General features: G+C 43.4%; 1 protein-coding gene across 2 annotated transcripts in view; it reads right to left on the reverse strand.

Moving 5' to 3' along the window:
• Positions 1 to 27548, reverse strand: part of LOC133158003 (VPS10 domain-containing receptor SorCS1-like) — a 59878-nt gene that overhangs the window by 3149 nt on the left and 29181 nt on the right. For both annotated transcript variants that reach the window (XM_061284761.1, XM_061284762.1), the window contains exons 4-26: positions 19184 to 19251; positions 18468 to 18567; positions 18050 to 18208; positions 15473 to 15546; positions 13180 to 13244; positions 12674 to 12792; positions 12264 to 12353; positions 11132 to 11311; positions 9620 to 9766; positions 9433 to 9535; positions 9011 to 9087; positions 8413 to 8504; positions 8188 to 8295; positions 7807 to 7924; positions 7537 to 7670; positions 6056 to 6169; positions 5595 to 5953; positions 5191 to 5324; positions 5003 to 5126; positions 4552 to 4664; positions 4033 to 4167; positions 1356 to 1455; positions 1146 to 1254 (exon numbers count right to left, since the gene is read on the reverse strand). In XM_061284761.1, coding sequence (XP_061140745.1) covers positions 1146 to 1254; positions 1356 to 1455; positions 4033 to 4167; positions 4552 to 4664; positions 5003 to 5126; positions 5191 to 5324; positions 5595 to 5953; positions 6056 to 6169; positions 7537 to 7670; positions 7807 to 7924; positions 8188 to 8295; positions 8413 to 8504; positions 9011 to 9087; positions 9433 to 9535; positions 9620 to 9766; positions 11132 to 11311; positions 12264 to 12353; positions 12674 to 12792; positions 13180 to 13244; positions 15473 to 15546; positions 18050 to 18208; positions 18468 to 18567; positions 19184 to 19242 — 2813 coding nt within the window. In that variant the 5' untranslated portion in view covers positions 19243 to 19251. The remainder of the gene's footprint in view (positions 1 to 1145; positions 1255 to 1355; positions 1456 to 4032; positions 4168 to 4551; positions 4665 to 5002; positions 5127 to 5190; positions 5325 to 5594; positions 5954 to 6055; positions 6170 to 7536; positions 7671 to 7806; positions 7925 to 8187; positions 8296 to 8412; positions 8505 to 9010; positions 9088 to 9432; positions 9536 to 9619; positions 9767 to 11131; positions 11312 to 12263; positions 12354 to 12673; positions 12793 to 13179; positions 13245 to 15472; positions 15547 to 18049; positions 18209 to 18467; positions 18568 to 19183; positions 19252 to 27548) is intronic.

Genomic DNA, 27548 nt, shown 5'->3' on the forward strand with positions numbered 1-27548 from the left:
GGAGAGCTGCCATCAAGTGCTCGGCGCTAATGCGTCTACTAAACATAATGCGCGGCACTCTATTTTTAAGGACGTCGGAGGATTGCTTGAAAGCGGGCGAACTGGGCCACTTTGCAGTCCACCGGGCATCGCACTTGCACTTTCCTATTGTTCACCTCCATCTTCAATCAATTTTTCATCCCCTCAGACGCACTCTGCCGTGCTGTCTCAAACTTTTTTTTTTTACATTCCAGAAACTCCCTTTGCATGTCTGATGCATTTTGGGTCATATTAGTGCCATATTTCCTCTAATGGCGGCCATTCTTTTAGAGATCAAGTGCACAATGTCCATCGAATTGAGGCGTGAAATCGACACGCACAATTTATTTTCTTCTCTTAAGTCAAACAAGCAAATTTCCACAGCTGAGTGACAATGTTTACTGTACACGGTTGACTTTGCAACACGTGTTGTCTCAGGACTTATCTCGTCACCCTCTGCTGCCATTCTCGCCTCACCTTGGGCGGCCGCGTTTAGCATTTCCTAAAGGTCAAGCCTCACATCGTCACGCAGATGAATATTGATAACCGCCGGCCCCCGACACCCATTTGGCACGCAAGGCCGGGCGAGAATTGATTAGGCTGTCATTGGCTGTAATATTGCGCGGATTGAGACGGAGGGGAATCGTCTAATTCCCGCAGCTATTATCGTGTCGCCCGTGTCCATAACTCGGAGATTTGTGGCGGCTAAATACTTGGGGGAAGTTTTGAGGGAGTTCAGCGGCGAGGTGCTTGCATGAATTTAAATGAGTCAATTATGACAAAATGGGCACATCGACAATAGCAGGAACTTTGCAATGAGATGAACGTTTGATAAAGTTGGCCTCACCGCCACTTGGCTGCGAGTTGCGTCACGGTTAGCATAAACGATTGTCGCTGCTGCTGCTGCTTGGTCATCTCGCACTCGTGTATTATACGGCGGGATGATTTATTTTTCGACTTCGATTTGAAATTCATAAATAAAGCACGCTGCCGATTTTTGAGGAATTTAAAGGATATGGAGATTAGTTTTTTTATTTGTTTCTTTCTTTTTTAAATTATACATATCCCAAATGTCATGAAAATGGCACCTTCTGTGTGACTTTACTGCTGCGTTGCTTGTACTGTACCTTTTAAATTTATAAATGGCAAAGACGACCAGCCCCATCAGCGCCACGGACACCAGCATTATGATGGCAGTGCTGCTGTGGCTGCTATCGCTGCTGTCCACCAGAGGAGCTTCAAAAGAGAAGGTGGAGAACAAATGGAAATGAACAACACGGCTGATGCGGTCACCTGAAAGGAACCCGTGCGTCCCCGAGGTGTGCAGGCGCGCTCACCTGGCGACAATCTGCTGGCGTAGACGTTCACCTGCACTCCCGCCTTGAGTGTGAACTGGACGAGGTCCTGGTTCAAAGCACTTAGCAGCACCTGAGAGAGCTGTGAAGGGAGGGAGGGAGGGAGGAGTGGCAAACGGTTAGCGGCCATGCTTCTTCCACCATCAATATTTCAGCCTTAGTCATTTCCTTCAGCTGCTTGAATTATGAATTTTTTCTTCTAACGGGGCCGGTGCATGTTTGATGCTGATGGAAGCCCTGTCAGGTAAAGGGCGTTTTGCTTTGGTGAGTCACTGACATTTGAAAATAAATTGATAGTTTTTGTCTTCAATGGTGACAGATGTGCTTTGTCTTTTGTAACGCATTTAAAAATCCAGCCAGCGGGTTAAACTAATAGAACAACTACCTTCAATACTATTGAGCTAAATTACAAAATTGGTTGCATGAAATTGTATTAGCGATTAAATCCCAGTAGTCTGTTCTTTTTTTTTTTTTTTTTGGTCCAATCAAATTTCAGCCTGTGTGTTGCCATGTTAATGTAATCTGCCCGTAATCTTCTCAGGCGACCACTAGAGGGCAGAGGAGGGTAGCGTAGCCACAAATTGTACTCGAGTACTGTTAACAAGGGCTGCTTCATTAAAAGAAAATGTAGCGGTCGCTACTGAGCCATTTTTGAAAAATCTCACATATCAAATATTTTTAAGTTGAGCCTTCAAAAATTTGCCTTCTCTTGGTAAGCTGCGGGTTGCCATGGCAACAGTGTTCCACAGCTGCTCAGAAAAGTTCGTGTTCTAAAATCGTGAAGGCCAAAACACGCTTCAGAGCAAATATGAAGTACCCGCTAGGAGAATAACCTGAAAGATTAAAACCGCTACCGCCACGATAAAAAAACGAGGTCATCACGCCTGGACTCTCATTAAATGTGTGAAATTTTGACAAGATTCTTGGTGTGCCGCTGTGTTGCATATGTGTAATATTTTGATGCTTTCTGTGATTGTGACGTGACAGTTGTGGTATTCAGATTTAGTCACCACTGAAGGCCCAGGTCCCAAACGCACGACCCAGCACAATTAAAGTGGCCGACACGAGGCCGTGGCACAACGAGAGAGCCCGTCGGCGTTGTCATCTTATGCCTCAATAAGTCCGTTTCGCTCCATCGGAAATCTTCCCACTGGTTAAAATTAGAGCACTCCACGCAGTATGAATAATTACTTTTTGTTCTCGTGGTATTTCAGGGTCAGTAAATCTATTACACTTTTTAATAAGCTTGCTGCACATCCAAACAGGAATGTGTGATTAGAAAATGTGTTGGGTTTCCATGTTTAGAATCAAGATAATTAAACTGAAGGGATGGAAAAAAATAAAAAATTCAGACTCATCCAACTTTGAGAGGCAATTTCTACTGAAATTGCACAACTTCTGTTTATCCCTTTGTCCTGATGTTTCGAGCAGGTAATCAGACAGGCTTAGGATAAATCCATCACTTTAATTCCCAATGCAGGCCTCCTGCCCCGGTTTGCCTCCTCGCTTACTGCCAATTATATGATGCATCAATGTAATTAAATACCTATTAACTTTGTTTGAGACTGACTGTGAGCCCCGACAGTCGTGTTTACTCAGGCCACACCGAAATCTAACCTGCTCGCAGGGTAAAAAATTAGCTTATGTCGCCATTCTATTGATCGCTTTCACAACAGAGGACGTCTGTAGAAGACTGGAATTACTGCTTTTACTATCCATCCGTTCATTCCCCATGGCGCTTGTCCTCATTGGGGTCACGGCCAATCTGGAGTCTATCCCAGCGGCTGACTTTGAGGTGAGATGCTGGGTACACCCTGGAATGGTCGCCAATTTATTACAGGGCACACACAGCCAAACAATATTTCACACTCATTTGCACCTCTAGACAGTTTCAATGGGCCAGAGCTGAGATTCGAATTCAGGACTAATAGTGAGGTAGAGGTCCTCACTATGAAGCTGTAATATTATTACTTGTAGTAGTATTATTATTCAAATTGTCGTCGAAAATGACTAAAATATGTCAACCAATTGTAATCGTGTCTGCGGCGTCGTCTCCTGTGGGTCTATATGGAACGACATTGCTCTCTAGTGTTAAGAAAGCGCATTACATGTGAATGGACAATTCCAGGTCATTACATTAGGGACACCTGTTCCTTTGAAATGCTGTTGAAATATTAATCAACAGATTGAATGAACGGAAGAAATGTGTTGGATGAATGACCACGATGTGATAATCATTTTGAATTAAAGCGATTATAAATTGAATACAATTGAAATATTTTCTTCTGGTTCTGTCATCCACGCCAGAACTCAATGTTTTTCCACTAATATGTTCTGCCTACTTACACAGGCATGATTGTTGATGAAGTCATTACGATTCAGGTACCTTGGAGTTTGCTAATTAAGCACATTGTTGGTGCAAAGCAGATGATCCCGATCCAAATTGGCTTTCTATGTTTAGAAATGCTCACAGAGAATTATTCATAAAAATACCTTTTTTTTTCTTCACACTGCAAACAGAAACGTGTGTGAAATGTAAAAGAAAAAAAGCATAATGGTGATCAGTAAGAAATAGAGCTGCTTGATTTTCTCGCCTCTTCACACACGTTTTGACTTTTCGAGAAGCTGCCAGACTTGACAATAAATAGGTAAGAAATACCTGTTCCAGGTGTTGGCGCTTTTCACCCCTGGCGTCGCCTCTGTTCCTCCTCTCAGGAACGATGAAGATCTCGGCCGTGGTCGGAAGACCTGGGAACACGTTGACCAGCAACTGGTCCTCGCTGATCCCCGTGACCTTTTTTTTTTTTTAACAACAACGGAAACTCATCCACATGTCGTCTTTCGGCTTCATCTCTCATTTTCCTAAGCACTGTCAAGTCCGGACGCACAAATCAGCGCAAACACGCAGGTTCAGTCTGACAGACTTTGCTTGGGGAAAAAAAAAAAAAAGAAGAAAAAAAATCCAGCTTTTAGTGCATTTATGCTTTAAGCTGAGATCTGCTGTCACGGTCTGACAAGACAGAAGGTCAAAGTGAATGTTTTATACACGGAGATATATTTAGAGCTTGCAAAGCAGGTTTTTTACATAAGCAGCTGTCTTTTGGACTCGTGTAACGAGCGCTGAAAAAAGATTTCCAACCCAAGTTGGAAAGAAAAAGACATTTGTGGGATTCCTGACCTGGACAACGGAGCGCTTCACCACCCTTCCGATGTCCGTCCGCCACTCAGACAGGCCGGGGTTGGCGTCATCCAGATTGGAGGAAAAGGCCAGAATATGTGACTGGAAATAATCTGTAAAGCAAATAAATACATTAATTCAACAGTTTGTGCATCAAGGTTTGTGCATCTGGTGTGTGCATCTTGGCCACCAGAGGGCAGTGTAATACAGGTGGACAAAACTACCCGTAGAAAAGTTTCTCAACTTTTTTTTTTTTTTTGCAGAGGCCTGTGAGTGGTTATATAGTCTGAATGTGAATTGCTGCGCGGTTTGCATTGCTTAAAGGGTGCAGTCCAGGATTAGCCCCGTCTCTCCTGGCGGCAGTCAGCTCGTATAAACGCCACCTCACAGATGACCTTGGACATAAGTGATAGAAATAGTTTCCCTGTCAGAAAGACGTAAAACAATTTACCATAAACTGCCACTGTCATGTGATCTTGATGGACGGTGTTCCCGACTGAAGCCTGAACGGTGACCACGTGACTTCCCTCCCGAGAAAAGGTGAAGGACATCCCTCCATCCAGACTCAGCAAAGGCTGAAAGGCCAACGAGGAAGTGTATGAAGGCTGTCACTGGCGTCCATTGAAAGGTAAATCTCACCTCTGTTTTGTTGTCAAACCACCAGTAGTACGTGACTGTCCCTACGTTGGCGGGTCGCAGCGTCGTCGTGAAGTTGACGGCTTTGTTCTTGATGGCCACGGACGGAGCGGAGAGCTGCACCTGCTCGAGCTGACCTTTGAGCAAGAAAACAAAAATGGATGATCCCAAATTGTGCTGATGTTTTGGTTAGCGACAGAGTTCAAACGCTATATTTGAGGGAATGCAACCAAGATTTTCATTTGCGGTCAATTTGAAGATGGATATTGTGTTTGGGCAAATCGTGCTGCTGTTTTGGTTAGCAACAGAGTCCAAACACTATATTTGAGGGAATAGAGATGTCGGTTCTATTCAACAGAACCCACAAATCACTCCTCCCTCATTATGAAGTTCTGCTCGTGACTCACAAGTGACGTGGAGGTAGAGCGTCACCCGATCAAAGCCCAGAACGTTGCTCGCTGTGGCAGAAACTTGGTAGATGCCAACTTTGCCGTAGACATGCTTGACGCCGTCCTCTATGGAGCTGATGTTGACGTAGGATATGGTCGTGCCGTCGCCAAAGTCCACCGTTACGCTCGTGGTTGAGCTCAGGCCCTCTTCGAGAAAGACCAAAAAGGTGACGTTCTTGTTGAGCGCCGCCACCAGCACGCCCTCGCTGGTGAAGAGCTGCAGGCCCCTGGGGACTTGACGGGGACACTTCTGCCGCCTGGGGCTGTACTTGAGCAGAGTCCCCTCCGTGCAGTTGTTAGACAACGCTCGGCGGTATCTGCCAGTGAAAAATAGATTTCCGACCAAGCGAATCTTTACCATCGGTGCTCCCCTCGCTACGGCTTGTTTGACGTGACAGCGGAATGAGTTCACATTGTACCCTGTGGAATTGAGGAAGCTCTCCCCCGTGATGCAATCTCTGGATGTGGCCGAGGGAACAAACCAGAACGCCGGAGTGCAGCTTCCGTCGACCTGACGCTCAAATCCGTAGTCGCTGTCACGTACGGAACACAGAGAAGAACTTTGATATTTCAATGATTAAACTCGGGGCAACAGAATTTTTTTTTTCTTCAAATGACAAGTAATTAAGACTTTACCAAGCCAGATTCACATTTTCTTTCACATTTCTTTTCATGGCAGAACTTGACGAGATGGCGTTGAAGATTGTTAACTACGCACGCCAGCGCCTTTCATTTTGCTCCCGATCAAAGAGAGTAAAAAAAAAAGAAGCAAGTACAAGACAGTCTTGACGTGAGGGAACCTGTCACATGATTCTACTTAACACATTAAAAGAAATAGCTCCTAATTAAGTCTTGTCAAGGAGCAAGTTCTAAACTATACACGAGGGAGGCCACAATACAGCGCTGTCAAACGAGCTCTTTTGTATCAGTTGAAATGATCGCCGCTTCTTTTCATCAGCTGATTACATGCTTCTTCTTGACTCACCATTTTAAGATGAGAATTGTTCCGTAGTTGAGCCCGGAAAAAAAAATTAACAGAGCAATGTAAGGACTGCAAAATTCTACTGTTGTGAAGAAAGAACGTAGACGGGCAAATGTTACCTCCGTTCAACGCTCCCGGGAATCACTTGAAAGTAACAAACGTAATCAGAAATCCAAAGCAAATCAAGACTCTCCTTTTGAATAGTGCTTGAGGAGAATCAGCTAAGACTGCATCATAATTTTTCAAGACGAAAAGTGAGCATAACGGGGTCAACGTCACATCAGTGCACATTGAACAGATTTTTCGATGAGCCTGTTTATGAACTGCCCATCAAAGCCAATTTCTGACTCCCAAAACCATTTTGCCGAGACAGAACCAGGACGTTGAAGTTTGATGGTATTTACTAATCCACTGTTTGTACCAAAAGAGCTTTTTCTTCACACGTATGCTATCAGAAGATGGGAGAATGTTTCTCTCTCTCACGCACACATTTTCATCCAACGCTACGCCTGCCTGGCATGACTGGACGACCGGATTAAGCGAGATGTTTGTAATTTCAGACATACGCGACGGTCTTATTTTGAAAAGGGCGCCGTTGTGGGCGCGAACACAGCCAATTTCTGTGAGGGAAGAGAACAACATGACAACAAAAGTGGGTCCTCTCATTAAATGAGCTAATGATAATCGCTGGCCGCTTGACGTGCTAACCTCCGTTTTTTCCTATTGTTTTGCACAAGTGCTTTTTTTTTTTTTATCAAAGTGAAGTTCCCAGTTGTTGTTTTGAACTTGACAAAAACAAAACAGGAGGCCCTGACTACTAAGTGAAAAGTTTTCAAAGGCTCCTTCATGTTGTTATTATGTGTTGTGGTTGAGTGCGAGTGTGTTTTCTATTGAAAAGGGGGGGGGGGAGGGTCTCACCACTCAAAGTCGGCCTCTGTGCACGGACAGGACTCTGACATCTGAGAGATGTACTGTTCTCTGGCCTTGACGCATCGAGCGTTTACTCGCAGTTTCTGGAAGATTCTCTTCATCCCCATGATGCAGACTTCTCCCTGCAATGAATAATGAATCAGAACCATCTCACAGCCTTCTTCTTCTCTTTGCGTCTTTGTCGTCTTCTTTGGCCCGCTTTTCGAGGCGAGAGCAAATCAAAGGAAGCATCGCCTGTCGGCCCAAAGACCGACGTACCTCGTTGTCCAACTGCCACGGCGCGTAATCTTCCGAAGTGCAGCGGCGTTGGAAAATGGACCGGAAGTCAATTTTGACCAGCTGCCACTCGGATCGGTGACTGAAGTGACCGAAGATCCTGCGAGTCAAAAGTGGAAGGCGGTGGGGGAAAGTAGGTCGGAACTTTTGCTGCACTTGAGATAAAAAAATAATTATTTTGGCCAACAGGCTGCTTTTAATCAATTGCGAGCGAATGGAAAAAAAAAAAAAAAAGAGCGAGACATATCTAGGGCAAAATTAAACGCGTTCACAGGCACTCGAATGGAAAAGTCTTCAAAGGCCGATATGTCATTGTGCCTCCATTAACAGCGCGCCAACACGCCAATGACTTTCATCTCTTACGTCATGATGAGGGTGTCCTCCCCGGGCTCCCCCAGCACCCCGTCCACATAGAGCGGCGAGGAGGTGAAGCTAAATTTGTCCCAGTTTCTGCCTTCATCAAAACTCAGCCTAAGGGAAGAAGAACAACAACAACGGATGGATCACAAACAGCCCGGCTACAAATAGAGCCGTGACGCCAGAGGAGCGTCTCTCGTCAGAAGATTGATGGTTGAGTGGGACACCTACCAAATGTGTCGAATAGGCAGAGGTGTGTGTCGGATAGCGACCAGAGATCCTCCTTGATTGAGGAAGAACACGCTGTACTCTTCCTGAAAAGCCTCCACACACACACACATACCGCCATCTTTATCTTAGTTTTTCTTACTTTTGAATTTATGCAGCAGCTGGGGAAGGCGTAACAGACTCGCATACATAAAACAAACGAAAGAAACAACAAGACGCAGACTCGTTCTCGCTTGTTTGAACTAACGAGAGCATCAAGATGGGTTGACTTAACAGACGATTCTGGCCCGTGGCAAAAAAGCTGTGTGTTTTATTTCTTGGCTTTTTGAAAGCGTCTTATTCTAAATATAAACGAGGAGTGACAAAGTGGAGGCTTCGACGCAACTTCACTTTTGGAAACTGACTGTCAGCCATCTTTTATTAGTACCCACAATATGAGTCATTGCTGGTGATGGGATGCATTTTCTATACACTCGAGGCCACGTCATCGTGACAGCTAATACAAAAGTAAAGAAACAGATAATTCAACCTTCCTTATTTGGCAGAGAGTAAAGAGCTAAGCTAACTAGTTGAGTAAGCGTTTATCCTCATCGTAGTCTACCTCTCTCCACGTGTTGCCAGCGTCAGATGTGATGAAGATGCTGACATTTGTAGTGGTGAGCTCGGGTCCAACGACACCTGCAAGTCAAAAAGATGAGAAAAACTCAAGGACCCAAGAACAAGATAAAAAGGTTGACTTTTTTTTTTTTTTTTTACCTAAAGAAAAACAGTGACTCGCAGGGGGATAAATCAATCAATCGATTCATAAAAGACTAAATAGATAAATAACTCAATAAATTAAATCAATAAAAGTAAGTAAGTAAATAAATTAATAAATAAATAAGATCAGGCAGATGGAGCTGTGATGGCTGTAATGTCTTGGCGTTTGCATGTACAGCTCAAGATGTAGTCATGAGGCTCCAAATATTAATCCTGACGCGAAAAGAGTGACGCAAAAACAGCTTATTTCAAATTCATCTTCACCTGATGCGACGATAACCCCAGGCGCCGTCTCTTTGCTGACAATGTTTCCAGAGGTGTAAGGATTCTCCGAAACGTGGAGGTGCAGATGTAACGAGCAGTACGGCTGCGGGGAAAGGCATTAACGTCTTGTTAGCGGATTGACTAAGAGCGAAATTTTGCTGGCAGCCAATGACAGCAAGCAACTTACTTGCTCGCAATCCGCCCGCTTGCCTTGGAGATCCGTCGCTGGAGCCTGCAGAAGCCGCCAGTCTCTGCCTTTGTTGTACGTGATGTAAGTTTTCACTTGGTTCTCCACAACTTTATTTGACAGAAACACCCCTTTAATCCCAGCAACCTGCAAGACATGAAACATAAGCGCAATGGGGTGAAAATAAATAACCTCCCTTTGAAAAAAGAAAAAAAAAAAGAGTGCGTTGGAGAGGGGGAGGATAAAAACAAGCATACATTATTGAAAGTAAAACAAAGCTGGAGCTAGGGTTTGGGGAGGAAGACATGTCACAATTAGACAAGATGTTTTCCTGACAGGGAGCACGATTTTGCACCATCTGCAGAATCAAAACAACATCTGGCGCAGCCCTGAGATTTCCAGACGTGTTATTTTTTTCAATTTGTGCGCAAAGAGATGACGGCTGGCCCTTATAGACCGTTGTCAAACTCAAGGCGCAGGGGCCAGATCTGGCCCACCAGATCATTTTATGTGGTCTGCTAACACCTTTACTGCCAACCATAAAATCTTTGTGAACAATATTTAAGAGAAACGAGCCTTTGGTGTACATGGGGGGAAAAGTTGGGACTTGCATTTATATTTTGTTCACTGTCATCAATTTGTTGGATTTATTTGTGAACATTTATACGATTTCACAGTCGGAACGGCCCTCTGAGGGAAAGCATAACGACAATGCAGCACCGTGATAAGAATGAGTCTGACAACCCTGCACTCGCTACTTTTCCTTTTAACACTCACGCTGCTGAGTCACGGCAGCTAAATGAATGTGGGCGCAGTGGTCAATGAATGACACGCTGACGGCGCCCAGCCAGGCACTTTAAGTGTTTGAATGCAAACAAGAATTAATCGGGGCTACTTAAACACACGCGCACACACGTAGAGCACACGCGGTGATGCGCGACCTCACTCGACATCTGTCAACACACATCCGCACGAAATCCAGTTTGCCAGCCTGCCGGCCCCAAGCGTCGCCGCTTTTGCTGGTGCCTGCTCGCTTACACAAACAGACTTTTTTTTGGTTTTGCTTCTTCTTTAAGTCAAATCTTGCGGTGCATCGGCATCTGTTCCATTATTGCGGAAACGATGTGGAATTGAAACGACGCTGTTGATGTTCGGCTTTTGTCAAAGACAGACTTGGTTTTTGTTGCCGCTTCAACCGGAATGTATTTTAGGAAAGTTATTTTCTTCTCCTGTTATTTGACTTCTCTACTGGGACAATGTTGAGAGTGTTTTTTTCTTCTTTGTACAGTGAATATCTGTATTGCGGTTCATCTTTAGCGCCGATTTTAAGTGATCTTTTGTTTACGATTTATAGGAGATGCAGTGTGATAGAGGACAAAGAAAACCAGCGAGAGGAGGCAGAGAAGGTCCCCAACTAAAAAAAATCAGGTCTCCATTTTTAGTTGTTTTTTTTTTTAAACAGTTAACCATGAGCACAAATATTACAATGAAAGCATCAGTGTTGGCGCCCACCTCGTAAAGGTCGATCATGATGTTGCCTTCCGGTCCGCCGCTGCTCACCACATCCTCCAGCATCAGCGTGAAGAAGAGACCCCGAGACTCGGACATATACAGGTTGTACGAGTCATTTTGGTGCCAGTCTTGGATAGCCGCCACCACCTGGTTGTCGTCGGTGCTAATAATCTGCAAGTCCTAAAAAGGGAGAGTAGGTTTCAGGTTGCTAAGTAACAAGGCATCAAAAGAAGAGGTACATTAACGTGCGCTGCGGCTTGTGATTTTTTATTCGATAACTAATGATAATTGAGAATAACACTGCCCGGTGATGTGCGTCCTCGACTTTGTGACAAAGACGGATGGATATGCGCAATAGTAGCCTGCAAATCCCTCTTGACAACCCTCACCCCCCGCTCGCCTTACATCTTCCCTCTTAATGCACAACATTATTCTCCACTAAATGGTGTAAGAACACGGCACTAATGCAAATGAGCTTTTCTGCCTCAAAAGTCTCCTTTGGAGTTGCGGGGGCCACACAAACACACACACGAGCAGAACAATTAAAGTCAAAATGAATTTCATTAAACTGTAAGAGGACCGCCACCATGCAGGTAGATTATGCGTAATTTTGTTCACGAATAAAACTTGTTGAGCTAAGATAACTTTGCTCCGACATAAAAAGGATATTGGATTAGATGCCCTACGGAATTTATGTGATAATAAATTTGTCAAGTGTTCTTTAACCAATCCGCTTTCAAATTCATCCGCCCAAAGCTCGCGAGCGAGCCATCCGATGACATCAGCATTTTTCTGTCCTCTGATTGGTTGATGAGAGCAAAACAAATTTTTCAAGCTAAACACATTTGTAGTCATCCAATTTGTGCAGACGACTTCTAAAAGCAGAAGAGGTCTTGACACAGAAGTAATCCTAGGTTGAGCTTTCGACTAATCTTCCCTCATATGCATGTCTCTGCTAATGCTGCTTTTGTTTTTATGCAGCTTCCATGTTGAGAATCGCAACCGGTCGACAAGAAATTTTCACGGATTTTGCAAATCAAGGCCAAATCCTTTCTAGTCCGGTCTGACGCGAGAGCGCAAACATCAAAGCAAGCCAACGGCTCAACACTCCAGATGCCGCGTGGTGTCTTACTTTGGGTAGAGTGTACTTTGGCAGCTTAACCGGGTAGAACGAGTTTCTTCTGTAGGACACGTAATGGACGGATCGGCCTCCTGTTGGCACCTGCAAACAGAACACAGGTAATCACATTTGCACTAAGTGTTGACAAACTTCCCTATAAATGTTTCCCGCCGTGTGTCAAACAAGTCACGCTGTGCTTAAAAAGGTGGGCCGATTAGCACTTTGCGCAATGTAGTGGAGATGAGCGCTGTGATTCTCAATCTCAGCCCCTCCTCGCCCCCTCCCCTCGCAGGATAATGGCCCCCTTTTATTTAATGAAAAACACAAGTGTGCATTAAGACGCAATTGAATGAGACGCTTTTTACGGCATTTAATTGACTTTTAATGAAGCCAGACAATGCAAAAAAAAAAAAAAAAAACACCTGGATGAAAACGTATTCGTCCTGCACCACCAGGGAGTTGGGGATGATCAACCCGGCAAAAGGCTTGCCCTTGTTTCCCTCGGAGCAATTTTGAAGCTTACAAGTGATGTACTGCGAACCTGTGGGCAAAGGCAAACAAGAGAGCTAAAAATACAACAAAGATGAAAAAAAAACAAAAAAAAACAAACAAGCTTGTGTGGGCTGCGATGAAGGTTTTAGCGGCGCTTAGGCGGAATTTTGAAAATGCCGAATTTTGGCGAGCCAGCGAGCCCGGTTCTCATGTGGAAAGTGGCGAGAGCTGTCCCGGATCGTTAGCGTCAGCCCGACGAGCCGTCCCCGGGGACACGACATTAACACGCGGCGGCCCAGGAAAGAGCCAAGTGGCAGCCTGGCCTTTGGAAAATAGATTAATAAAGCTCATTTCGAGCGGCCAGTGAACATTTTTAGTTCAGTGTAGAGCGAGTCGAATATTTAAAGGAATTGAAAATGAAGGTTTATGGACTGACGTCCTTCGGAGACGTTGATCTCCAAGTGGATCATTCCTTGCTCCTTGTCCAAGCCCAACCTGGACCTGGAACAGAACAACAGAACAGGCTGGTTCAATTCATTGACCGACAAAATACAACATACAGAAACATAATGGCTTCATGATCAAGGCTCGGCCCTCGTAACACTTTATGACTAAGTCAAAAAGAGGCTGAGAGCTTTCATTTCAGGACGTGGTGGCTCATATCTGAGTCAAGTTAGTTGAGTGACAACAAAAAAAACAGGCCAAACATACGACACTGTTACCGTGGCAACCGGGAGTAGTCTTTAAACGACCCCGAAAGAGAAAGGTGACAGCTGATCAATTTCCTGCAGCGTCACACAACAAATAAGATTCATGAAAATTATAAATATGAGCCACATATCTTGGTTGAGTTGGTGTACCTAATAGAGTGTCCAGTTTCTCTCACGCCGTAAATAAACCGAGCATTCGTTTTCTGTGGTAATAATAACGTGCTATTGTATTATGGATAATGTGTAAATAGCAATCTGCCATGGTTAGATAAATAATATCCGGAAAGGCGACACCATCCATATTTAGTCGTCACGCTTGATGATTCTCTTCGATAACGAGGGAGCACAAATCCGAACGGCGCCTCTATAAAAATGAGCGACGCGTGACCTGAAGTGTGTTTTATGGCCGAGGTGTATTTAGTCATTTGGCGGGGCTTTTAGTCGAGATTTTTTTTTTTCTTCCCCTGCCGGCGCTAATGTGGCGACTGACAGCAGTGTCCACTTGTTGTATTAATAGCGTCTGTTTTGACACGGCAGCGGCCGGCCGGCTCGGCTTCTTCTCATTTTCCGTGGCGGGCGCCTCTAATATAACAAGCGGGCGTCCTGCCTCCCTCAGCACTCTGTAATTGCTTCCCAGCTCCATCTCTTTTAATGGACTTTCTGTCCAATCCTTCATCCTATTCTATCAGTAAACAGCAGCCCCTTGCTCCGAGATGGAACCCCGGCGATGTTAAACTGCCCCCAGGATGGCAACTAATACACACCTGCGATACGCACACAGCGACACACTTACTGTATGTTAAAAGTGTTTGTGTAAATCATCTCTGTTGGGTTCTCTCTTGGGGGGGGGAAGATGCAGCCATGTGATTCCTTCGTAGGGACTTCAACGTTAAAGAGAATTTATGGGAATGTTCCCGTTGAATTTACTTGGCGAGGCGAAATCAAATGTAACAGGAAAACGAGGCTCTTCGTCAAGGTCGACTTCGGCAAGAGCAACAAATGGTGTGAAAGACTATTTTAGATCCCTGACCCAGACTTTAATTCGGACGCAAATTCTGGTTTCAAATCCAAATTTCAAATCTTGATTCAAAACCTTATTTTGAAGCCCTATGTGTGCCTCATGTAAAAACACCGCCATTTTGTTTTCAATTCAAACAGACTAATGGCAAACCCAAATGTCAATAATGTCTTCTCTTATTTACCTGACGAGAACGCAAACAGCACTGTCAGACAGGGCTTAACAGTTTCCCTCTTTTACAACATCGGGCTCAAATGTAAGTTTGCCGCCGTCTTCATTTAACACGCCGCCGCCGCCGTTGTCTTTCTTCTTAGCCGAGCAGCAAATCCACAAGTCGTCAGCTTCTCCCTTGAGTATTTCTCCCAGCGCCAACAATAAAAAGGCGTTTGTGATCAAACATTCATCGCGGGCCTTTTAATCTGGCTATTTACACTGATAAAAGCGTCGGCGTGCGCAGACAACGCCTCGGGTCAGCCATGAATATTCATCAGCTATCAAACCCAAAGCAAGGGATGGCCAGCGTATGGACGTGATTACTCGATATTTCATGAGTCGGATGCCTTCGCGGCATCAAATATTAACCTCGGCGTGTAAAATAGACGCCTGGTACATTATGCAAAATAAATAAAATAGAAAAAAGAAAGGGAGATATTCATAATTTACTCAAAGCAAGATCTGCCATCCTGGTGCCTCCCACACTTTATCTCATCATGAACAATTTTTCCTAAACGGTGTTTTTGTACTTTTTTTTTTTTTTTTAACAGATAAATGTCAGCAGATTAAAAGTCACAAGTTTCAAGAGTCAATCAATCACGACTGACACTTTTCTTCTGTAATGGAAATGGGCAGGCGGAAATGCTCCTCAGTGATGTTTGCCACCTAGTGGTCAAACTTGTTATTACATTACAATGTTATCAGTAGACAGTACCCAAAGGTTTGCCTACCATTGTAACAAATATTGCATGTTGGTTCACACTGATGTGCGGATATTTGTGGCTCACCAGTAGAATCTGTTGGGGACGACGTTGTCGTGCACAAGCTGCCACCTCCTCCCGAATTCCACCGAGACGTACAGCTGGAAAAGAAGAACATTCAAAGATCACATTTAAGACAAAAATCGAATTTGTTTGAGTCATCGTATTTAAGAAAGAGCTGCGAGAAGATGAAATGTGCCGTTAGTGCGAGTTTAACACGAAAGATGAAATGCTCGGCCGACAAGCGGCGCTTTTTGATATGCAGATCTGCTTCAGTATTTGAGAAATCTTCTTCCACTGACTCAGCGGCATTCCAGCTTAATTAGCAGGAGGGAATACATTATTTCTCCGTTATTGTAAACTTTTTTCCCCCGGCGCCTCTCACGCTGTTCTATTTTCAGGAGTGTTCTTTTTCAATTCCGAGGTCAGCGGTAGTGTAGCGGTACACACACTGAATTAATTCCTGCTTAATATGGTTGTGAATGGTTGTCTATCGTTACATCTGCATTAACTGGCGACCGATCCGGGGTGACTTTCGCCCACAGTCGGCTGGGAAAGGCTCCAATGTCCCTGTGACGCTTAAAAGGATAAGCCAAAGAAAAATGTCTGCTTTTAAATTCCAACCCACACTGTGCGACACAATGTCAGAGCTGACAGTTGGCACAGTAAGAAAGTCACGACTTGACAATATTCATTGTGCTGGTTGTTGTTCCATTTAAGTCCTGTGGGTGTCGCTAATATGCGTTTTCAGTTGCAGTCTTGAACTTTACATAAACATCCAGTGATGATAGAATTAAATAGAATGACAAAGCATTCAACAGTTTCGGTCACGCTACGTCAATTAAACAGGCACATATGTTGGCCTTGACCACCTGGGGGCAGTATATAGTAAGACAGATGAGACATTTCAATTCCAACTCAGCTCATGGACTAATGAGTCATTCTTCACAGAGGATAAAGAATATATGTATTTACCTGTCTACATGTTTTGCTAAGCTGTTAAGCTAAACTGAATTTACAAATGCATAATAAATCACAATGCACACCTTTTCAACACACAGACTTCACCTTCTGCTTCTAGCCTCATTAAAATTAGCTCCTGTCAAAGGGTGTTTCTGTGTTACACAAATGACACTGCAGGGCCAAAGTGGTTTCATTTTCCATGTCGGAAAACAAGAACACATGCTTCTTCACTTGTTTAAAAGAGATACTAAGCGAACAGAACATGTGCATGTTAAATTACGAGTCTGACACTTTCCACCTGGTTACATCATCATTATGATGCTAAAGGGACAAATGTAAATGGTTCATTTGCCACGCGGCTCGGATGAAGGTCGGACCGCTTTCTCGCTAACAACTAAAGCAAACCAAAGGGAGTGAGAAAGCACCCGTTTAACGATTCAGACAGTTTGCCTGTTAGCGCCAAAAGGCTCTTACGAGGATTCACATCATTTTTTTGTCTCGTTGCACCACTTGCAACTTTTAAAAAGACAAGACAAGACAATCGATAAATGGAAAATGAAACCAATCCAAGAGTAATCGTGCCGCGGGTGTGATGAAAGAAACGCTGAAATTGAGCTTTACAAAGACATACGGAATGACTGCAGGGCAAACTTGTCGAGTGCATCTTTATTGGGGCGGTGGATGGTTTGTCCATGAGGCTTTCATCTCCTCACCGCACCATTTATCTCACTTCTCACACCTCGCCTGCTCGGCTCTCTCAATATCAAGTCGCGCAATAGCCGGCTGGGGGGCCGCAGTTTGATGTCCGCCGCGCTGAGCGAAGCCGACAGCGGGCTCGCCGCCAACTAACGAAGGCTGCGCGCATCAATATCACATCACGTCGTTTGCAAGGTCGCGATGCGGTAAACCCCGCCCTCGTTTATTTTGTTTGTGATGTCACCGAGCATGAAGACCTGATTTGGGATTAACGGGGTCAACAGACACAAAGCGATTGTGGCGTGTTGTGAAAATATGACAACGTACCTTGGGGATGTGTGCATTGGGGCGTTACTATCTGCACTCAGGCGGTTAAATTTAAATGGGAAAAAATTGGAAAATTGACTTTTTAATGGCTTGCATACAAATGAGTGGGTCTCTGGGGGTGGGGGGGGGGTGCATCATGTGGGGAATGTTTTGGCCGTTTGGCATTTGCAAATTCGCCGAGTCACATATCTGGGAGGAACTTTTGAGCTCGGGTCAAAGCAATACAGGCTTTGCTTTGGAGCCATTACCGTTAAGCTAGCACTGAAGGCTAAGATCTGTATTAGTTTTAAATACACATCATGCGTTAGTATTAGCATTAAGCTAGCACTAAAGACTGTCTTAGTTTTATGTTTAGTTGACAGAGACTTCAACTCGGAGTGGCCATGAACATCTCGAGGCCTTTTTTTTGGAGAATTGTTGAGCCATTTCAAGGCACGGCAGTTTCGACGCTGTCCTCATAGTACCCGCGATGTAAACCCTGACTGAAGATTCACGTGGAACTAACAAGCGCACCATCAGCATCACCTTTTGCTCCCATCCAGCGATTGTGTTATCTCTGCCTTTTTTCTTTTTTTTCCTCCTGCAGTTTTGACGCCATCTGACAGCTTTGGGTGTTACCTTTTGGTCGTGGCTGTAAGCCAGGATCCAGTCCTCCTGCTCAGGGTGGAAAAGAAGACTGAGGATATCAAAGGCTAAGCTGTGCTTCTGATAGGACGCCCCCTCGTCAAGGCTAATGAGCAGGCTGCTCTCCACCTCCGGGTCGGTCAGTAGCATGATCTGAAATGAGAGGAGAAAGGAGACGGCGGAGATCAGCCGCCCGACCTGACAGCTACCGTGCTGGAGGGCTCGCTCGTGCTCACGCAGTGTGCTGCTCCCACTCGTGAACGTACACACTCGTGCCGCGGCCTCCCTCGGGGCTGCTTTGCAGTGAAAATGATAGCAACTCGCACGCAGTGATGATGAGCCCTGACAGGCGGGATTTTTATTTTTAACCCCCACCCCCCCTCTTTTTCTTCACAAGAGCGGGAGAACTTACCTTGCGTTTGTTGTTGGGACTGACATACAAATAGCTGAGGATGGTCTTGGGCCCGGCTTTGTCATTAAGTTTCTCGTATGTGCTGCCGTAATCTGTGGATCTAAAATTCAATTAAGAGGAAACGGTGAAGGGGAGAGAGAGCAGGAGCAACACCTAGCGCTTCGGATGCTGATGCTATCATTAAGCATGTCAGGCAGGCGGAAAATTGCAACGGCAGAATTCAGCAAGCAATTTGCTAGATGAATGGATATTTCTCTAATTATCAAAATAAACAAGACGATCCCGTGTAGCGTGCATACCGAGGGGATGACTTCTCATTATTGTTACAATTATTATTACTGTGCTTGCGGGGGGACATTTTTGTACTCGACTTTAGAGTTGAAAATGTTAAAGAAGAAAAAAAACAACTCCATCCACTCCATCTACGTGTACAAAAACATTTGAGGAAAAATTTTTAATTCTTGATTTTTTTTTTTAAAAGAAATTAGCAAATGTGCAAATCTGTAATAAAGGTAATAGAAATACATTAAAAAAAAATCAAATAAATCAAACAAAGAAAATCAATTATAAACTTGCTCGAGAAATTAATTCAAATTAACTGACGAAAAAAAGTCAAGGCAATATAAAAACTAACCATTATAACCCCCCACTGGTTCGGTCCCTTTTGGACCCAACTCTTTGACCCGATTGATCGGTCTGTTTGGAATCGGTCTTACCTCCATAAAGAACTTTCCGTCACTCTGCCCGAGCTGAAGTCGTAGTATTTAGTTAACATGAGGATCACCTAGAAACACACAACACACACATTTGAGTGGAGGCCCTTTTTTTCTTTTAATCGACATGTTACAATGTCATCCATTGGTGTCGTCACCGCAACGACACCATTATTCAAGCGCCATAGACAGCGGGCCTCGTAAATATCGAGGACATCTTTTTTAGTAAAGCATCATAAAAGCTGTCACGGGATGCACAAGCCTTTATTTTATAGGCGCGTAAAGCTGTCTATTTCCTTGTTCATTACTTACGACATTAATGGGAATAAATTGCAAATGGCCGACATTTCTTTGTCGGCATGGGAGGAGGAAGAGCCTAAAAAAGTCGGTGCGATTTTTAACACGGTGACATCGGTTTCCCTCCACCAGTCGTTAGAAAGTCTCAAAAGTAAGACGGAGGCGGTGCGTCGACACGCTGCCCTTCACCTTTTCGTACAAATTAACGTCTGGAGCGGGGACTCGTCTCGCGCGGAGCAATCATAAAATCTGCTGATGGCATCGCTCTCCTGGGTTGCCTTCCATTGTGCCTCCTCCGCTTCCTTTCTTTCTTTCTTGTTCCTCTTTTCTGATTATCAAGTGTTTCGACTGTGTGGAGAGCGTGTGATGTCCCACTCGAGACCAATGAGTCATTGTGTAAAGAAACAAGCCTGTAACTCTTTTTATTTACTTAAGCAAGCTCAACTTTTAAAGAATCATCTCTGGAACGTATAGCACGTTCGCGATGCCAGTATTTATTTATTCGTTCCCATAAATAATATGCCGAGCATCTCAAGCAACACCTTTTCACACCCTCCATTGCACATTTGCACGCGCGTCTGTTTGTGCAGTTGCTGTTTTTTCGCACTTCATTTACACATTTATAAGCCTATATTTGATGTCTATAAAGTGTTGACCACATTTTTCACTCAATTTATTTGTGTTTTAAATCAATATGAAATGGACTGAAATGTCAACAATTGGTTACAGCCACAAAACAATATTTTTTCAAAATCTTAATAGAACCCAGAAAATAGGTTGGACCAATTAACGTTTGCAGAGGTTTTTTTTACCTATGCATTGTAGTTTATAGCTATTACATTTCCACCTGTTGCTTTATTCATAAATACAAACTACATGAAATATAGTACATATTATATCATTGCGTTTGAAAGTTTTTGGACCCCAGCTTTGGGTTAGCCATCTCACTCAATTTGGGCTACTTTTCGCAGTTTTGAGAACGTATAAATCAAGAGTAGAATTATTTATATGTGTATAGCACAGCACAAGAATTCAAGCATTCAGAACTGAAGCCTGGAGCCTTTCCCAAGCTTCAAGCGACACATGAAAAACTGTGGGAACCCACTTCCAATAAAATGCCCTTTCCATCCTCCCCCGGTGTTGCTCCCTGATGGACAAGTCACGCTCATTGAAAAAAAAGTCACGCACCAGGACAAATCATTCAAACCCCCCCCCCCCCCGCAAGTGTGTCATTTATTTTTCTGCATTCATTAGGGCGCAATCCAGCCAAATGTCACTCGTGTGCGTCATAAGCAGAAACGTTCACATTGGGCTGAAGGCGTAGGGATGTTAAACACATCAATGCGCCGATGCATTATTCACTTTGTAGATGTTTGCGGGAGAAGCAGGTGTTTGAAGCAGCTCGGCAACATGGAACGACGCAACACAACAGGCACGGCACCGAATTCAAACCCGATGTCTTATTTATGAGCTCATCTTTCCCCTTTGCCTTGCAACAAAGGTGTCATATTTTCACGGCGGCGACCCTGTTACACGCGCCACCCTTTCAAGTGCGCCATCATCAACATATCCGCTGGATTACCCAACATCCACGAGCAAGCAAATACATTCGCTGCTCTCTAATCCTTTGTAAATCTTAAACCTAGGAGGTGAAATGCGCTGGGACGACCGCAGTCATTACACGGGAATGAATAGAGGCTTAATGGAGGTTTGAAGGGATTAGGCTGGAGTGATGACTAGCGTCAAATGAAGGTGTTGCGCGGGGAGAAGAATGAGCGACGTTTGGTTATCAATAAAGCACAAGGCGTGGGTGGGTGGTTGCTGTTGTTGGGGGGGGGGGGGGGTGGTAATGGGGGTCTCGCTTCTATGAGTCGAGTATGAACACCTGTGACAAATGAAAGCGGAGATGGTGAACCTATTAAAATTCATTACAACTCCCAGTAAGCCGCTGATCCGCTCTTATCAGCCATTGGAATGAAGTTGGCTCATCAATAAAAGTGGCATCGCGTTTGGCAAGTGAAATTAAACAGATGGATGAGTTCACGAAAGCAATCAGAGCGGGCATTGATGACGGGAATATTAATAAAAAAGACAAATATTTAGCGGGGCCTTGCGTGTTGGGGTGCATGCGCTACGACTGCTTTTCTACTTGGAACTTTTTGGGCCTTCTTTTGCAAATGCAAAGCTAAGAGGGTGGGTGGTGTTTTCTTTCCATTAGTATTTAAATAGGTGGACGCAGGTTGAAATGGGCGCTTGCGCCGTTGTGGGAGTGAACATTGTCACAGTCTTTTCACATATTTTTACATTCTTGTAATTGTATGAATTTTTTTTTTCGTTTTTCACAGATAATCTGTTTCCAGGATTTTTTTTATTTTTATTTCTTGCGACTACAATTTCGATTTCATTTTTGATCAATATTTCCGCCTACTGCGCGCGTACATTATATGAAAAGTTTGAGAAGCTCAGGTTCCACGGATATTACTGTGGCTTCTACTTGTTACCCTAAAACGACAATTCTGCAAGATCCAACTATAAAATCACAGACAATATCGACAAAACCTGTAGAGCTGGAATATCAATTATCAGGCCTGGGCCGACTTTGATACGATCAATCCAGTATTGAGCCATAGTTAACGCGCAGCAGCTTGGTTTAATTAAATTATTGGCACTTTAAAGTTTTGTTATGATTATAAGATTAAACAAAATAATTACCGGACCGCTTGAAATGCCAAAACAGGACATTGGAACATCATCCTGTTTGGTAATGGCTGGCCGTTGAACGTTAACGACATAGTAAATGCAATTTTAAAGGATGTGAACATCAACGAAGCACCGGGGACCGCATTGTCTATTTGAATGAAATTCCAATCAAATGATCACAACAAAATGAAATCACAGTCCCCAAAATGAAGACCCAAGCACCAGCACATTTCCTAATGCACTTTAATAACACCTGAATGGAACATTGGAGACTTTTGTCGAGCACATTACCACATCCAATCATTAGCAAAGGGTGATATTTTCAACACGGTGCTCTATTGAAGCACTCTTTTGATCTCGCACGCTTTCCCGCTGTGCTTTTCTTTTTTTTTTGTTAGCAGGTCAGCGCAAGCATGAATTATGAAGCCACTTCACAATGTCGCAGTGTAGAAAATAAAGTATTGATATGGCAATAAAAAGCTGATGCGGGGGTGCAGCTTCACGATGACGCCCAACATGCAAATAGGTTTCATAATCAAGTTGTAAATTAGGATTAACAGTAAGACATTTTTATTGATATTTTTTATAAGCAATATATCTTCTGCATTGGAGCCGTACACCATTAGTGTGCTTTTTGTTATATATGGTCGCTTTAGGGCAGCTAAAAAAAAAAAGCACTTATAATATTGTACTTGATTAAAACTTTAAGGGTTCTAAAACTGTCACTTATATTAGCATGTCAAGGGGTTTTGTTAGCATTAAGCTTACAGCACCTAAGTGAGGGTATTTGCTTTGTTTTGCGGTGATCATTCAGGGGGACTCGGGGAAATGCATGCTCTGTAGGGTTGAACGATTTTGAAAAATAATCAGATTATATTTTTTTCCCCTCAATATTGCAATTTAATGAGATTTTTTTTCCCCCAGATCCTCTTCCCGCAGTCCCACCATTTTTTCAAACAAATACAAGCAATCTGTATTACAATAATCTGATTTATCATAAGTGTTTGGTCTTCAAATTTACAAATATACAAGCCAACCAGTCTTTGCTTTTTGAAAATTGCACCCTAGTACATTTAACAAAATATTATCCAGCCATACTTTTTAAGTTTGTTGATTAACTCGGACCATAGTAGAACCTTCCAATCATTCCCCAGATGGGCACTTGTTTTGGCAGTGTGTTATCTTGCTGCAGGGCAGTTGTTTCATTCATTAAATTGGCAAGCAAAATGTTTCTATTGACTCCTGACTTCATTTTACTTGGTGTCAATCCCGCATTTTTTTTTTTTTTTTGGTCGTTGTTTTCATCGACATCAAAAGTAAATGAATTGGCCTCACTGTTCCAGTTACTTGTGGAGGGGAGTGTAGTACAAAGCACACCCAGTGGGTTGCACACAAACAAGATAATAAGCAGCAATACAAGAAGTCCACGCCACGACGGCTGCTTGTGACTGATAGTCTGGCTTCAATGGGCGAATGAAGTGAAAGCAGCATCCCCAAACGCAAACACGCTTGAGAAGTCATCCGAAACTGTTTGCTTCCCGCCTCTAAATGAGGACCTCGGCGAGTTGATGAAGCAACCTGCTGAGTGTGGAGACTTTATCCTGCTCTAGGGAGGCTTGATCAGTTCAGGCCAGATTAGACAGACAAACTGAAGCGCGCTGCCCACAGCGCCTACGTTTGCAAAGTCAGCTGGATGGAAATTACTGTATGCTAAATTGGTTGCATCTGGATCTCGGCGAGAGCAGATTCTGTTAAGGCGTTGATGAACATCATTACAGCAGCAGTTAAAAAACAAGCCGAACAGCAACTTCTCGCTAACCTGGCTGGACCACCTGTCTAGCAGAAATACAAATATACAGCTATGAATTGGAAGTCGGCGTGCCACAAAAACAATTTGGACTTTTCAGTTTTTGATACAGCGGCTCTTCTGACGCACACTTAGATGCTGACTGTGATTCCTGAGTAGTGCGCCATGAGAGTTCATTAGGTTTGAAAATGATGATTCATTCACGACAAAGAATCAACTCTAGATAGTGAAAATTATAGAAGGTAAAAATAACTTCCCTGTTCATCTGCTATGATTATCTCAAATAAGACAAATCTGTATTTTAAAAAAGTCAAATGTTCGACCTGAGTTTCCGATTACAACAATAACATTTAAAGCATTCAAGGACCCAAAAATAAATTATTACTAATATAATACTTTTGAAATTATTTGTCCAATTATTCAGAATATTTTTTCTGCCAAATATCCTAATCAGCATTGGCCTCAAAAAAGTCAGACTGGTCGAGCTTGAAATATTACTGCAGCTTACTAAATCAGTCATTTTTTTTTTTTTTTTGGGGAGAGGCTGGAACGGATTAACGACATTCCCATTCATTCCAATGGGGACATAGTATTCACACTCTCATCTCAAGGCAATACTTCATGTGCCTTGGCCCAACAAACATTGGAGAACACTGAGCATCATTAAAATGCACACCTACAACAAGAAGACAAGTTTACTTCCCACAGAGCTGAGTGTAGCACTACAGCACATGCCTGACAGTTTACGCGCTAACCAAATCATCCAAACCTGATTTTATGGAATTTATCTGCTCGGGTTTCAGCACGGAAGCGGGAGGCCCTTTGAGGGTAACACAGCTTGCCAATAAACAACACACACTGCAAGATGGCGAAATGCTCGGGAACCCCGCCGCAGGAAGGCATGGCGGCTTTCCGCAGCTGAGCTCGGCCGACCGCTGTTTCCAAAGCGGCTTTTTTGTTTAATTCAAAGCAGATCCCCGCCGACAAAAGTACACCCTTTATTTTCCCGTTGTCTTCGCCGCGGCCGCCCAGTCGGATTACCTAACTTTGCGAAATCAATGAATAAACTTGTTCCTTTTTGGCCGTCTTTGATGCGGAACCCTCTCCAGCCTGTCCATCGCAAAGACACCTGCAGAGGCCGTCTGTACTGTGTGCACATATATACATGAGCTTCCACTGGTCTGCGGGATCTGCTCACAGCAGGGAAGGTGAGAAGCATAAAATAATAAGAAGCTGATTAAGAATTAACTGGATAAACCTATGCATCATCTCCCCCTAAAGGCACTTGGAGATAAACGGGCTTTGCCTGGTTATGTCGTAGCGCTGTTTTTAGCATGCTGGGATATTACAATTAATTGGCTAATGAGATGGGGGAAAAAATGACTGTTTCCCTACAAATACATTTCCATACTGTATTGTTGAAAATATTCTTGGCGCGACGCTGAGACGTTCTTTGTAGCCTCTTGCACTTCATTGTGCTTTAAATCGACTTAACGTTGCATATGTTTAGCACTAATCATATTCCGCATGTAGTATTTTTCTTTGTCTAGCGCAGAGGGCTGAATGTATATCATTGTCACTGTATCTATAAAGCTTTATGCGCATTGCTGTCTCGGGCAGGAGCAGCAAAGGAAGCAGAAATAACTTAAGGCACAGAGGCTTGATTCATTTCGAGGCTTGGCATCTAGTTTACATATCGTACGTTCCAACGGAATTTGTTTGCCTAAAATTCAATCTGGTTTTGCACATCATTTGCATATTATTACGGCTGGAGTTTTGCCAGTCGACACAAAATAGCCAACTTTGCTGTGACAAAAAGAAGGAGAGAGGGGGAAAAAACTATTCTCGCAAATCGATGCTGCGAGTTGGCCAGTTCCTCGGTCAGTGGCTATACTTCAACTCGTGCTTGGCGGGTGTTTATTCAATCGTTACAAATAGCCTAGAGGTAAGCTGTATTGTTATCAACGGCTAATTTAATATTTTCTCTTAGTCAGCTAACATGATTTTATAGCATCAACGCTTCAGCTAACGCTAGCAAGTTCTCGGTTTAAAATAACGTTTGCCAAGTTATCAAACCAGGGATTGTTTTTACAGACAGTTAAAACGCATTTTTACTTTTTCAGGTATTAACGACACTTCATAATCTGTTCTTTTTTTAATCACCGACTTGTTTTGAAAATTCTGACCATGGGTATTTGCGTGGTGTACGCACAGCTCGCTAGCTAAATAAACACTGAAGTGGAAAAAATGCTCCAAATGGCAATAATCACCAAACTAAGTATAAGGGAGTTCTCTCCTTTCACATTTTCAGCAATTATCTTCAATTAATATATTTAGAAACGAATTGGTGAGTTCCCTTTTACGTAAACTGGCAAATGTGCAGCAGAATCAGCTTCCCCCTCTTGCAAAGTGTCACTCTCCTCCATGTCAGCCCTCATTACCGTCCAAGTTGCCTTCCCGAGATGATGTAAGACTAAAGTTCACGCGCTGCCATATATCACCCAAGCCAGTTGATTGCTTTTTGACATCCTTTCAAGCATGTTCTTGAAGAGTCAAATGTTGGCTACGTGCGAAGGGTTCAACATGGAGGTAACTGCCGCCTGACATTTGCATCCGCTCAGAAACATCCCTTCCAAGTGATCGTTCATCCTTGTTGGACAGTAGCTGTTAACTTTGCTGCTGAGGCATGAGAATCGATCGCCTAGCATTTGGCCTTTGACTGATTTAAAGTCAAGATATGATGTGTTTTGGAGCGTTCCGTCCGTGCAAGACTCGTAGAGACCATAAAGGTTTGGCTCTAAAAAGCTTACCTTGCATTAAAATATTGAACTTTTAAATCAAATCACCAAAAACTAGAAATATGCATTCTTTATAAAACAGTGGAATACATTTTTAATCGACAGAAAGTGGCAAAATGCATTTTTAAAGGCATTAATTGTTCGAAAATAATAAAGTTATCAAATTCATTACAGAAAAATATGAACTTAAGAAAAGCATCCCTTTAAGTATCGGTGACTGATATCAGCAGTCTCTATGAAGCGCGATACCTTAAAATAAAGCCATCCAATTTATTGACAAAAGTGGAATTAAATATTTTATTTAGCAACCATATCAAAAAAAAAATATGGCACAACAGAGTCATAATGAGATGTAATAGTCCCCTTAAGAAGGCTACTAAGAAATACAAAAGCTGCATCTGCATTATTTAAGGGCAATTTTGCAGCTTTTGATGATGAAACAGCAGCAAACCGACTTATCGTAGCAAACGAGACAGGTGGGAATGAGTCTGAACGCGGCTAGTTGGCACTAAAACTAAAAAAAAATTAGGATTCACAGCCTTGTTAGTGTTACACTGAATCCATCACATCACAAGACATCAAGCAGGGCTGAGGAGGAAGCCGGCAAGATTGGTTCTAATACAGACCATTTCAAATTCAGCACAGTAATTGAGGAGCTGAACAGCTCCTGAATGTTTAAGGCTGAAAGATGAAGGCAGCTTATTAAAATCTGGCTAGAGATTCCTCCAGGGTTGCTCGGGGCAGGCAAAAATATTTTTTTACTGTT

Source organism: Syngnathus typhle, linkage group LG8 (assembly GCF_033458585.1).
Source record: "Syngnathus typhle isolate RoL2023-S1 ecotype Sweden linkage group LG8, RoL_Styp_1.0, whole genome shotgun sequence".
Lineage (NCBI taxonomy): Eukaryota > Metazoa > Chordata > Actinopteri > Syngnathiformes > Syngnathidae > Syngnathus > Syngnathus typhle.